The 13,297-nt window shown below is 51.9% G+C and overlaps 5 protein-coding genes across 5 annotated transcripts; 2 read left to right on the top strand and 3 right to left on the bottom strand.

The window, feature by feature from the left end:
* Positions 1-16: 16 nt before the first annotated feature.
* Positions 17-1,765, top strand: A1O1_02862 (uncharacterized protein; the record flags this gene model as incomplete). Its single annotated transcript, XM_007723770.1, has 1 exon — positions 17-1,765. One exon carries the CDS (start codon positions 17-19, stop codon positions 1,763-1,765), a length of 1,749 nt encoding a protein of 582 aa, XP_007721960.1.
* A 347-nt stretch (positions 1,766-2,112) lies between these two features.
* Positions 2,113-2,830, bottom strand: A1O1_02861 (uncharacterized protein; the record flags this gene model as incomplete). The annotated part of the gene is made up of 2 exons (XM_007723769.1): positions 2,113-2,244; positions 2,306-2,830. The coding sequence occupies 2 exons, from the start codon at positions 2,828-2,830 to the stop codon at positions 2,113-2,115; spliced, it is 657 nt and encodes a 218-aa protein (XP_007721959.1).
* A 1,433-nt stretch (positions 2,831-4,263) lies between these two features.
* A1O1_02860 (uncharacterized protein) lies at positions 4,264-7,490 on the bottom strand (the record flags this gene model as incomplete). Its single annotated transcript, XM_007723768.1, has 2 exons — positions 4,264-6,621; positions 6,675-7,490. 2 exons carry the CDS (start codon positions 7,488-7,490, stop codon positions 4,264-4,266), a joined length of 3,174 nt encoding a protein of 1,057 aa, XP_007721958.1.
* Positions 7,491-8,861: 1,371 nt separating this feature from the next.
* On the top strand, positions 8,862-10,512 carry A1O1_02859 (uncharacterized protein; the record flags this gene model as incomplete). The annotated part of the gene is made up of 2 exons (XM_007723767.1): positions 8,862-9,534; positions 9,698-10,512. The coding sequence occupies 2 exons, from the start codon at positions 8,862-8,864 to the stop codon at positions 10,510-10,512; spliced, it is 1,488 nt and encodes a 495-aa protein (XP_007721957.1).
* A 927-nt stretch (positions 10,513-11,439) lies between these two features.
* A1O1_02858 (uncharacterized protein) lies at positions 11,440-13,116 on the bottom strand (the record flags this gene model as incomplete). The annotated part of the gene is made up of 1 exon (XM_007723766.1): positions 11,440-13,116. The coding sequence occupies one exon, from the start codon at positions 13,114-13,116 to the stop codon at positions 11,440-11,442; it is 1,677 nt and encodes a 558-aa protein (XP_007721956.1).
* Positions 13,117-13,297: the final 181 nt, after the last annotated feature.

Here is a 13,297-nt window from a genome sequence, read left to right as displayed (position 1 = left end):
AAGTGTGTCGAGGAAAATGGCAATCAGCAATGGCGTCCACCACAGCGCCGTACGAGTAGCAACAGCACAATTCTATTCACATACCGATGTCCCAGCAAATCTCGAACTGTGTCGCAAATACATACGAGAAGCTGCCGCAGTCGGGGCTCAACTTATTGTTCTCCCCGAAAATGCAAACCGGTGCAGAACCGACTACAAGGACAAACAAATAGCGTACGAGTTGTGCGAAGATCTCGACGGCGAATTTGTGTCCGGACTATGCTCCACGGCAAATGAGCTGAACATTTTCATCGTGGTGGGAGTCGACCTCAAAGCCAAAGTCTCCCCGGACGTCAACATCGGTGTTGTTTTGATCGGTGCTGACGGCCATGTCCTTTACGTCCACCACAAGACGGTCCTGTGGGATTACGAGTATGGACTATTCAAACCAGGAACCAAGGACATTGAAGTCGTCCAGACCCCCATCGGCAAACTGGGTCTTTTGAGCTGCGCCGACGGCATCGTCCCAGAAGTGCCTCGACTGTCTGCCCTCAAGGGGGCGGAAATATTGTGCAACAGTCTCAACTCGCGCGGGCCCGATGAAATGCGCTGTCACGAACCATTACGCGCCCTGGAGAATCATGTGTGGATGGTTGCTTCCAACAGTGTGGGCGGTACTGAAGACGCATATCCTTGGACAGGTGGGTCTCAGATCATTTCGCCCAAAGGCGAGGTACTCGCCTGTGCCGGAGAGACCGACTACGGAATGGTCTGGGCAGATATCACTCCAGAGACTTCGTTTCCCAAGGTCCTCGGTGGTGGAATAGGACCGCTTGATCAATTCAGAAGACCAGATCTCTATGGCGACCTCGTGGCCCCTATCGACTCCGTTCCCGCCGCCAAAATGTATGGTCCTGTGGCCGAAGATGCGCCCAAGCGGCCACTGAATGTGGTCACACTGCAGTTGTCCTGGTATCACTCGACCTTCTGGACAGTTACCAGAGCGGTGGGACAGGTCAAATATGCAGCCTCGCGAGGTGCGCAGCTCGGTGTTTTCCCAGAGTTGTTCTGCTTCAAACCAGGCGAAGTCGCCGCGGATCCTGCAGCGGCAGCCGATTTCTCCGGTCAAGTTCTTAGCAAGATTCAAGCTGCTGCAGCGGAAGCATCGTCTATGTGGGTGGTTGTGGATCTTGTTGAACAGTCTGGAGACAAGTTCTATTCCACCGCATATCTGATCGACAGCGCTGGCCAAATTGCAGGCAGATACCGAAAATGTCACCTGGGAGAAGTTGAGCGCACATGGGCAACGCCGGGCGAGAGCTTCACAGTGGTTGACACCCCCATTGGGATGATCGGTCTCATGATCGGCAACGAGGTCTGGTTGCCCGAAGTCTCTCGCATCCTGACCCTGCGCGGCGCAGAGGTCATTGCTCATCCGGCAGATTGGGATCGTGTTGAAGCAGCTACCATGGCCGCAGTGGAACGTACGGAAGAGAACAGGACTCATTTAGTCTCGTGTGCGAGGACAGACAACCCGGCAAAGTTTGGCAGTCAAATTGTCGTGGCTGATCGATTTCGCTTTGGTCAGTGCATTGCCCTTATGAGATATCCCACGGCTATTTGGTCTCGGACTGGGTTTGAAGAGAACATTTTCTACGAGTTGGATCTGCAAGATTCACACTCGAAGGTCCAAGGGTTCTACCTGGATCCAGTTGGAACGAGACAGCCTGGTCTATACAGTGTCATGGTGGAAGTGCCTCAGAAGAATGGTACAAAGGTCGCGTAATAAGTAGAACTAGCATGCTCTATAGCTTTTGACCATTGTTTTCCACCCAGTACTATTCTATCAGCATAGCAGGACCATTGTCGACTGGCCATGAGCATTGAAATCGTAATCCTCCGAACACCCTTCCGGTAGGAATAGATCGTCTTTGACCAGTGCCCGTGCCTCATCATATATGTTCACTGTCGTCTCAACTGTGAGGCTCGAGCACAACCTGGATCCAGTGCTGAGTCAATCCCCTAGAGCTGTCTCATAGCTTGGTAATCTGGCGACATACAGCCTTTCCTGCCCAGAACAAGCTTGATTTCTCTTTTCAAGCCAACACAATTCAAATCCGTCGATCACTGATCTCATGTAGTACCGGATTTCAGGTGTGCGACTGCCTCTTCTTCAGTGACAGCATCGGCCATTTTGGCATTCATGTCAAACATGTTGGCATCATGAATTTGTGCTGAGCGATCACCACAGGCAGAGCCTACGACCTGGTACATGTGTCAGTGTCTTTGGCCTTCTTTTCTGGTATCGAAGTGCTTATGTTCTTACCATAGGCCTGAACCCGTACGACATGGCATCCAAGGTACTGGCTCTCACACAGCCACTCGTACTGACACCACAGATGACCAGAGTGTCCACCCTCAAAAGATTTAATCTTGTCGCGATATCCGTGCCGAAAAAGGCACTGGGATAATGTTTACTGACCACGATTTCCTTTGGCTGTTGCGGCACCAACCCATCAACCCACTGATCATACCCCCTCGTGTCACCCTTTTCCCACACATTCAATGATTTGCTCTTGAGCCAAAAGATCCCGGCTTCAGACATGTCTTGATATTCCACCTTGGTCCAGATCACGGGACAACCGCCTTCGCGGGCTGCAGAGAGAAGAGCTTTCATTGAATCGATTGATGCCAGCGCCCCCGGATTGGAGGCTGTCGTGTCCAGTGGACTCCCAGGTGTCCAATATGCCTGACAGACATCGATCAGAAGCAAGGCTGGCCGTGTACCCCAGCCAATGCGGTTGCCGAATCCAGCCGAGGCATAAGATGCCGTGTCAGGATGGGTGTTCATTTCGAGCATATCCCTTTGAAGAGTCGTTGAATACTACTACTACGTATACTAGTAGTACTACTTGTTATGGACAAACAAGCCAATATGCAAAGTATATGCCCAATCTTAAGTTCTAGTCAGATAATCGTTGGTTGGTCAAGGAATGACACTAGTAATAAGCCTGTAGGGAATATTGCCGCCCTCGGCAATTATCTGCCGCAGCGTTGGAATCTATTCACACCCGGTCCCCGCTTAGATATAGTACCTTAGTACTAGGTATTTGTGCCCTTAGCTGGTATACACTTTACTACTAGGACTTACTACTAAGTAGTGATACTATAGCTAACATAGCAGTAAACACAAGGGTATCCTTAATACTCTTTGGATACTTTTATAATAACCTAAATCGAGTCCCTACTAAATACTAGCAGTAATACCCCCTAGATCGAGTCCTAAACTTGTTGACACGTAAAAACGCCCTTTCCAACAACGCGTTCTCAGGTGCCAGGCCCAACTAATAGAGTTCGACGGCGGCCGCCCGGGGTTTTGTAGCGCCCTTGGCCTTCTATTAAGGCCAAATCGTTAAGTTAGATCGAGAGGTACCTACTAGTACTATTAACGACTCTTTAATAATTTTCAAACAAAATTACTACTACTATAGCTCGCTTCCGATTCGAATGCCTTATACTACATAGTAATAATATTTCTCGTACTAGTACCTATTTATACACGTTTAAGTATCTGTAAAAGATAGGAATTCACAATTTCCGCTTAGTACTAAACGCGCTTACTGCAAATATAGTGCTTAGTACTAGTAGGGTGCGCTGGCGTAATTTATAGGCGAAGCACACTTTCTGTTTGAAAACGCGAGTTCTTAGCGGTGCCGAACAGGCCCTAAGACGTGTTAATTCTAGAATCCTTGACACGTATCAGCACGTATCAACACCGTATCAACACCGTATCAATAGTACTATATATCGGTATCAAGGCTTAGAATTACTAATTAGTAAGTATAGAATCAAAATCAATATTAAATCACGATCAGAGATCACTATTATAAGCTAGTACGTATAATTTTTTCTAAAAAATCCTATATACCTATACTTCCTAGTACTAAATACTTAGTACTAATCCGGAATCTAATTTAAATTACGAGACTAGTATAGAATACCTACTAGTAGATACCTAGATTAGTACTATCTTAGATATACTTACCACTTAGTACCTAGCTCCTTAATGATTAGATAGATAAAAGTCTTTAGATCTAGATTAAAACTAGATTAAAATCTAATCTAGTTTTTGATCAGAAACTTAAGTACTAGTAGTACCTAGTACTAAGCTAGTAGCAGTTGGTCTAGGGTTCTTGCGCCCCTAGGGGCTATCACAATGGCTCGGAACCGGCTTTTTTTCCAATCGGTGAGCGTAGCAAGGGTCACATACTATCTGGCATGCCCTCAGTAAGCAACTAGCTGCTGTAACTTCCCCTTCTCCTCGTCAGACAACTGTCCAAAAAGGGCTGCAAAGTCTTCCTTCTCAGCCTCGGTTTTGAACCATTGCAGTAGATACTCTGCCGTCTCTTCATCCCTGGCCCTTGAGCCAGTGGGGCTCGCAGCTCCATCGGCGCCGAACCCTCCCTCGCCGACCAGCGCCATCAGATCTCCCCGGACGGTAGCACTGGCAAGGTCGATTGCGCCGGCGGTGCCAACGTCCTCCCACTCATCCGCATCCTCGGCATTCTCGTCCGCCTCGTCCAGTGCGTCCGCAGCCGCCTGTGCCGCAGCGAAGTCTGGGAACTGCGAAGTGGCAGCGGACGCAAGCTCATCGACCAAGATCTTGAGGATTTTCAGGTCGGCAGGCACCGACGTCCAGCGATCGGGGTTGAGCTTGGCCTGCGAGCGCGTCTTGATGCGGCCCGACGGGTTGGCGTCGACGATCAAATCACCCTTGACATGCACAGCCTTGATACGAGGGTCGTGCAATGAGAAAATCTTAGACAGGGCGACGACATTGTGCCTCACTTCGTCAAAGCCTGCGAAATGCACAGCATTCTCGAGCCATTTCGTCAGGACTACGGTGAGCCCATTGGTGCCGTTGATGTTGACTTCCGACAAGAAATCCACCACTTCTTTGGGTGCAGCGAGTGAAAGTCCCACAAACACCATGCATAGGCTCTGGATAAATTGTATCCGGTCGGCAGTGGCGAGTCGGACAGCCACAGCCCGTAAAAGGTCCATCAGGTAAGGCCCAAGTTTGTCCGCACCGAATTTGGAAACCAGCGTCGACGCCAGTCCACCAACTTCTTGACCGGCATTCTCATCGACATCAGGCGAGTTGAGAAGTCGGTTGACAATGATCAATGTCACTTCAATGGACGACTTCCCCTCAGCGTCCGTCCAAGCCAAAAACTGCGACGCGCCTTTACTGAGCATATGTTCCACCGCCAGCGTGGCGGGACGAACAAGCTCGGCTTCGGTCGCCTCCATGAGCACACGCTGGAGCTTAGGCATAACGGCGGAGACGAAGCCGTCGGGTAGGGGCTCGGAGCCGAATTCGGCGAGTGCATTGACAAGCTCGGCAGCAAGGTTCGTCAAAGCGGATTCCTGTGTCATACTGGCGACGTCGAACGCCCCGGTAAGTGAGGGGACCGTCTTCGCGCAAAGACGTACATAGTGATCTGGACCGTGTGACACGACCGAAGACACGATACCTTCGAAGGCTTCAGTCAGTAGAGTAAACAATTGAAAATTGGCGGCGCCGTCGGAGGCGAGGGTGAAGAATAAATCGATCGCGTTGCCGTCAGTGATGCTGCTGGTGTCAAGCATTATCGTGTCGCGTAGGGTCTGGATCAAGGCAGCTTTGACATCATCAGCATCGTCTAGTTCGTCTCGGAGATCATGCGAAGACATGAATTCGTTGATGGCGTTGAAGATGGCACCCTGCATGGGACGGGTGACATCTTGAGGCAGAGTCTGGATATAGTCGGGAATAATGCTGAGGCATGCCACTTTGACGACGTCGTCAGAGTCGGTGGTGGAGGCAACAATGACGTTCGAAAAAGATGCGGCTCCAGCTGAGAAGAATCCATCGCCGGCAACTTTGAAGAGACCAGCCAGAACCAGGTGCGCAGCGGCCCGCATGAAGCATTGCGAATCCTGCAGTGCGCCGGAAACTTGTTCGAGGACGGCCGAGGCAGTCGAGGGATCCAACTTCCCAGAGATATCATCCACATCTCTCAAGCACTGGTTGAGGAGATAGTGGAGCGCCTCACGCTCTTTCCAACCACTCGTCTGGGCATCGAGTGTGTGTTGGTCAAAATGAAGCAAGGCCACGATCGGTACCTGTTTCAACCACTCTCCCAGGCTCCGGACCACCAACTCGGCACAGGCAGCCCTTGGAGTGTAATTCGCAGTAAGGGAGGTTGCTTCACACAGGTAGAGGTTCGGATCGTACTCCCAGAGGGTTTCTTCCTCCTGCGGGATTCTTGCGTACAAGACCAGAACCCGTATCAACTCTTGGAGCCATGAGACTGTGTGCTGGGCATCACCTAGCTGCTTCATCTGAGCAGAGAGCTCGGCACGCACCGGTGGCGCCTTTATGGTTATCTGAAGGAAATCGATCGCTTCCAACACCAGAGCATCCAAGCTACAGGGTAGGTTGTCACTATCGACCAACTTGCCTTCCGCACTGCCTTCGATGAACAGTTCTGCGTATGGAGTGGCGATCCTTGCCAATTCTTCCCATACGATCTGGAACAAAACGACGGCATGAGGCGAAATGGCGTGAACATAGACCTGTCTGAGTTTGTCAAGTGTCTGTCATCTTGTTAGACGACTGTGATGCAATTAAGGACGATGTATGATCATACCTTGACAACTTGAACCTTCAATGCCACCAGACCCCGCCAATGGACATCATTTTGAAATAGGGCAGATTCAGTAGATTGTGACAATGGCTGTCTCAGTGTCTCCATGAAGAAGGGCATCCAAACCTTCATAGACTCGTCTAAGAAAGCCCTCACTGCAGCTCCATGATCACCTATCACCATTTCCAGCATTTCAAAACACCCTCGGAAGACATTCAGAGTCATGGCCCGGACAATCAGGCTGCGGCTGCTATCAACTACCACATGTTGTAATGCGTCCACCAAGTCGCGGGCGACCACAAAGAATTGCTCTTCTGTCAGGCCCGAGTCGATTAATTCTGCAAGCACGCGTAAAGCGCCATGGATAGGTGCATCGTTCGTGGACGTGTTTAGTATAGTCAGAAGCGAGGGGAACAGCGACGGCCATGCATCAGGAAAGTCAACAGTCGCAATCCTACTCGCAACTCCGGCGGCCAGTGCTTGAATGGTTTGGTCTTTTGGGGCTTGGTCGCCCTCGGCGGTGCAGATGCCGAACACTTGATCCCGAACCTTTGCTTTAGCTCCATCGTTCAAGTAAACACTGCCTGTGAATGTCTCGTCAAACTGAGGTGACCAAGTGGCGAGAATGTAGTTCTTAAGAGCGGTCAACGCAGCCTTGCGAGAACTCGATTCAATGTCGTTGTGACTGGCGATGGTTAGGAGAGCAAAGGGAAATTCAGGCTGAGGGTAGAGGCGAAGAAGCCCTTGCTCGGCGTTTCTGATGACGGTAGTGTCTGGCCGGATAGTGGCTTGGAGCAATTGAAGAACTTGCTGCTCCATGGCGGGAGAGAGACAAGGCTGAGTCAATCCAGGAGTGGGACTAGCCTCGGAAGGAGCACAGGCCTAACCGTGTGGAGATACCATAGGATTCGTGGTGCGGTAGGAGTGTGAGTCGGGCCAAGTGGGATTGGTTGGGTCGGGGTTTGATATCGACGACGAGATGGATGGTAAGACTAACAAAGCTCCAAACGCTCAAAAACGCCCAAGGACACCGCAGTTGGTAGGTGGAGTGCGAGAAGAAGTGGTGGAAAGTGAAGTATCTGGTAAGGTTGAGGAGAGTCGAATGAACAGGAAGAAACGCCGGACAGAGTCGCGGTTCCCAAATTAGGCTCGATCACGTGAATGCGCGACGCGTCGAACCCCGCCAAGCCTGTATCCAATCGGACAAGGGTCGGATTTTGATACCAGGGTCAAACGTGAACACCAAGTCGATAGGTGGATGACTACCTAATGTAGGTGCCTAATTTGAAGTACCTATCTCAGGTAGGTAGGTATATTAGGAGACTGGTCTGACATGGCAGTTAGACGATCTGTCTTTGAATCTCGACAAGTGGTCGCATGTCCACCTGGAGCACCGATTCCGTTTTCTAAATTCCTACTGCGGTTTATGTTGGTTTTGATCTAAACTTACAGCAACAAGGGACGGCAGATTGGATTAGGCATTCAGCAAGGCTGAACTGCTGCCAGTCAGTCATTGGATTGTCGCACCGTCGTCGACCTGATACCCGAGAGGATCTGCCTTACAGTGAGATGCTGAGATCAGGAAGGAATGTGCAGCCATCAACAAGATCCGAAGTCATCCTCTGGCAAGTCTAGGAGCTTCCGCCGATGTCTCTGCGGCCTGGCCCGGCCACGTTCACCGAGGAGCGGCTCAGGGCCCTCTGGCGGGATCCCAAAAACTTTCAGCGAAAAAGCCAGTATGAGTGGGAGCCAATGATAGACCATGAGTCAGAACATAGCCTTCCTGATCCAAGATTGGCAAGAAAGTTATGCTTACAGCTCTACAAAGACGTCGAGGATCCCGGATCCCATTTGGCACGCTTGGACGCAAGCTACAGCGCAACTTGGCGGCCTCCTCATCTAGGGAGAGCAGCAGAGGACCAGGCAAGACATTATTTCATTCGTTAGATGATGGAAGACATACGAGCGAGGCCAGAGTCCTGAACTGACCATCACGTCGTGCAGGTTGTCGCACGCGCCATCGAGATCCTTGGCCAACAACCCACAACCTCTCCAACTATTCTGGATGCCCTGCCATGCGGCACAATATCTGAGAAGCGGTATTTGCTCCCAGTTCATGCCACGGCGCCACACGCCGATGTGGTCCCGGACCATCTCTGGGATAGACTGCTTGTTGTCAATTTCGTGGATATGATCGTCCTGCGCTTGGTCCTATGTATCGCTCAGTCTGATCTGAGCCGCCAATACGGCCCAGGGTCGCTTATTGGACTGTTGAATGCGACAATACGAGTGCTTAGGACAAGTCTCGATATTGTCACCGAACAAAGGGCCAAAGATCAGGAAACCACCATAGTATCTGCATTTCTCTGGACGTCCTGGTCGCGAATACTGTTACTGCGGCTCAGGGCTGTGGCAGGCATGCAGCTCCAAGGGTTCGATTACAACTTCAGAGGACTAAGCTCGATTCGATTTCTGGATGTCGTGCCCGAAATTGCCGAGTGTCGCAAACGGATACAGCACAAAGAACTCCAAGCGACCCCTTATCTGTGTGCATGGGCGTATCGCAACCTCACCAACGATCGAGCGTGCATTTCGACGGATCTTCGGCGCTTCCACCAACTCTACCATGCTTGCTTTGGTGCAAGGCAGGCAGTTTGTAACCCGGGGTCTACGCAATGTGACGGCTGGTCCTCGGTCGCATGTGGGCGGTTCGAACATACACCAGTGACCAACCAGTCCTGCCATGAACCAGGATGTCCAGGGGATTGCAGGCGACTGTTCTGGATCAGGGAGTCCTTTGTGTCCATCTCAGGTCCTAAGGCTGTTGATATCATGGCTACAGATGCCACGGGCTTACCGTACTGTGAGTCCACGCACAAAACGCTGACTATTTCTCATGTCTGGAGTCACGGGCAGGGGGGATAGACCCGACCGCGGTAGCAGAGAAGGCACAGGGTTCAACACATGCCTGCACCACCGCTATTCGAAGCTGGCTTTATCATTGGGATGCGCTTCGTACTGGATAGACACCGCCGCCATCCCGAGCGAGAATGACCTGAGGTGGGACTGTATAGCAAACATCACCAGGATATTCTCAGTCAGCGACACCACGCTGGTCTGTGACCGAGATATCATGACCATCGATATCTCTGATCACACTGTCGACATTTGTGAGAAACTACTCGCGGCACTGCTCGTATGCGACTGGAACATGAGAGCATGGACGCTCCTGGAAGCAATGCGAGGCAGAAATGCATTGTACTTGCTTTGCCGTGATGACATGGTGATCAGCGTCAGAGATGCCCTACAAACGGTCTACACATCTGGGAGAATTGACATGGTGATCCCCTTCATGATGCGGTCGTATCTGCTCCCTCCGAACGACCTGACTGACATGGAATTGTTCGAAGGTGGGGGCTCCGTTGCAACAGAGGAAGATCTGCAGATTGCCAAGGGCTTTATCAGCATCGGCGAGGCCGCCGTCCTCCTGAGCCATCGGCATGCCACTCGTGATGACGACGACCTGCTCATATGGAATCTCCTGGCTGGGGATATGGAGACGTCTGATCCGGCAGACATGTGGAGGCGGCGGATAGGCAAAAAGATCTCAACTGAGGCATTGGTCTCGAGTTGTCCCAGACTCAGGGGTGTACCAGGCTTTCACTGGGCGCCCAGTCGGCCGACAATGCCTCGAAGGACCCACACGTCCGTCCTATCGAGCAACGGAAAAGAATTCCCGCCTTTTGAGGGTGTTGACGCAAGGGACGGCTATGTCACCGTGGATGGCTTACGCGCCAAGTGGCTTACATTCGAGTTCGGAGTTTCCATCCCCAAGCCCTAACCGCACACGGATGGCCTGCAGAATGGCTACATTGGGATCAATTTAGGAGAGATAGCCGGTGCCTATTTGGGACCTCTGCCAAAGGGCATTCTGCTGCAAGTTTGTCCGACGAGAGGGCCGGCGCGTGTCCCGATTCCCTACCGAGGGTCCAATAACCCTCTTCTGGTGGTTTGTGGATCAAAGGATGGGATACGCTGGGAGTGGAAAGGCATCTACCAGTGGGACCGGCTTGTTCCATTACCGGAATTCGCTGTTAAGGAGATCCTGCTTGTCTAGTCCGAAGCAGCGGCTACGATGGCGGCAACAGTTCCCTTGAGATTGCATATCGTCTGATACTCGACGAGATCGCGAGCGCAGGAGCCTTGCAGGCAACGGCTCTACACTGCACGACCCTCAACAGACGTAATCCATACATTGGATTCTCTAACCACTCGTATCGACGCCCCGAGCTATGACAATTTTGTGCCAACTCCCGCATACCAGTCACAGGGCCCTGCGAGCGTCCGACCACAGGGTTTTTCTGGCAAGACTCGGTTGTTTGATGTACTGGGGCCCACTCAAGGCTGCACCAAGCCATCTAATTTCATGTAGAACCTATTCAATCCCAACGCGACGCAGAAATCGGGATGACGACAATAAACAGCACCAGATGTACACATGGTGATTCCAACTGTGCTGTAGCTCCTTTGCCGGGGGTTCGTAACATCGCTCAAGGGGGTATCAGGCGCAGGAATGAAGCACGTGCGTGGCAGGAAACGGTGCAGCCTTCCATTACCGGTGTGGGATCGAGTGCCATGGCAAAGAGCAGCTCTGTACATGGGACGTTATTAGTTCCATTCCATTTCATCTGAGTCATATCCAGGCTGATAAGCATGTACAAATCACTGGTCGTACACTCAACGCGAGACAAGCTGATTGATACCTTCCTCAATCTTCGTCCATCGGTTCCCAGTCTCGTCCACCGGCGCCTGTCTGTACGCCTCCTTCCTCCCCAATGCCCTCCTCATCGTCACTTTCGTCGTCGCCATGGTCATTAATGGCCACAAATCTCTCCTTGCCGTTCGTTTCAGGTAATTTGACTTTACCGGCAAATACATTTCTCACGCTGGGGTTGGTGCTGATGTCCCAGACTTGGAGTCGGCCCTTACTTCCGGCAACGGAGAGCCTGAAAGCAACTTCTGGGTCCGGTGCAAACTGGACTGCAAAGACACGACCCACGTCGAGATTCCTCGAGACAACCATGCTGGGCTTGTTGTCCTCCACGTTCCATAGTTTGACCTTCTTGTCATCGGATCCGGTTGCCAGCAGTCCCGGAACAGTGGGATTGACGTCGAAGGAGCTCACTGCTCCATCGTGGGCTTGCAGCGTCCAAACGGGCTTGCTTGGTCCGTCGTGGGAAGTAGGGACGTTGCGAGCATCGAAATAGTGCACTGTGCCAGCCTCGGTTGTGACAAAGAAGAAGTTGGGGTCATGCACATCCCATTTCACCTTCTCAACGTCGGCCTCGACAACCCATTTCGGCGCAACCGCATCTGGTGCTCGCATGTCCGTTGCGATGACGGTCCGGTCGTAACTGCCACTCAGAAGCACAGTGGTTTCTGTCGGATGCCAGTCCAGGGCGCAAACCTTGTCAGAATGCATGGTATATGACTTCGCGCACTTGCCCGTATTGAGGTCCCAGAGCTTAACAGTCTTGTCTGCCGAGGCCGATGCAAGCAGGTTCCGATGATGTCTGTTGGCAGCCAGCGCCAAGACAGCGTCAACATGATACTCATCGTTGGCCTTAGCCTTCTTTTTCTTTTTTTTCGACTTCTTCTTGCTGCTGGCTTTCGAACCCTCCCCGTCCTGTTTGTCAGATTCACCCGTCACCTCAGCCGTAGGCTCCTGGCCCAGTATCGCGTTCGGGTACATGCTATCAACCATGTCCAAATCCCACACCTCGATCTCCGGGCTCATTGTGCCGACCGCGACGAAATTTCCCGCGGTACGCTTTCCTGCGTCATTGCCCACCGGGACATTTATCCATTCCACACACAGAGGCACGGCGGGAAGCATGATGTCGTGGTGCACGTACAGGTTGTCTGCCTCATCTTCGTATACAAAGACCTCCAGCTGAGCCACCTCGTCTTCGACCTTGGCCGCCAGGATCAAGTTATCCGAAGGCAATATCTGTAGATCTTCTCTGTCTTCGTCGGAATCCTGCTCTCCGTCGGGTAGTACAAGATATGGATCTTTTTCATGTGGTGCATGATATGCCAATGAGCCCACATTGCCGAACATTGCGAACTTCTCGCCTTGCTCGTCGACCGCGTCGTTGTCGTAGTCATCTAGGTTGTATTCTTTGAGGTCGTCCGTCTCGTCGGCGGCGGTCTTGCTTGACCGCGCAGCGTCGGCTGCAGGCAAACCCGAGTCCGATTCTGAAGTGTCGGAATCATCGTCCTTTTTAGGGTTCTGTGCGATCTCTAAATCTTCTTGTGCATCTTCTAGTTGCAGCCGGGCGAGTTTCGAGATGCGACCGAGTTCGGCTTCGTCGACCTGATATTTCGTGGGAAACTGAGCGGCGACTCCCCGCCTCACCCATGTAGTTGCCAGTGTCATTGACATTTTGGCGACGGTTGAGGCAGTCTGTGGTGTCACGCACCCTGAAGGATCCAAGCCGCTGTTGCTACCATAATTTGGATGATTCTGGATTGCCAGAAAAAGCGCGGCAGAATCCACGAACTTTTTGGCGGTGAGGGGGAAACTTGAGACTGGGTTTTCGCAAGGCTGAGTCCCCGCCAGCGAG

This window comes from Capronia coronata (genome assembly GCF_000585585.1).
Source record: "Capronia coronata CBS 617.96 chromosome Unknown acBCG-supercont1.2, whole genome shotgun sequence".
Classification (NCBI taxonomy): domain Eukaryota; kingdom Fungi; phylum Ascomycota; class Eurotiomycetes; order Chaetothyriales; family Herpotrichiellaceae; genus Capronia; species Capronia coronata.
The sequence above is the reverse complement of the archived record's forward strand: the minus strand, read 5'-3'. Positions and strand labels throughout refer to the sequence as shown.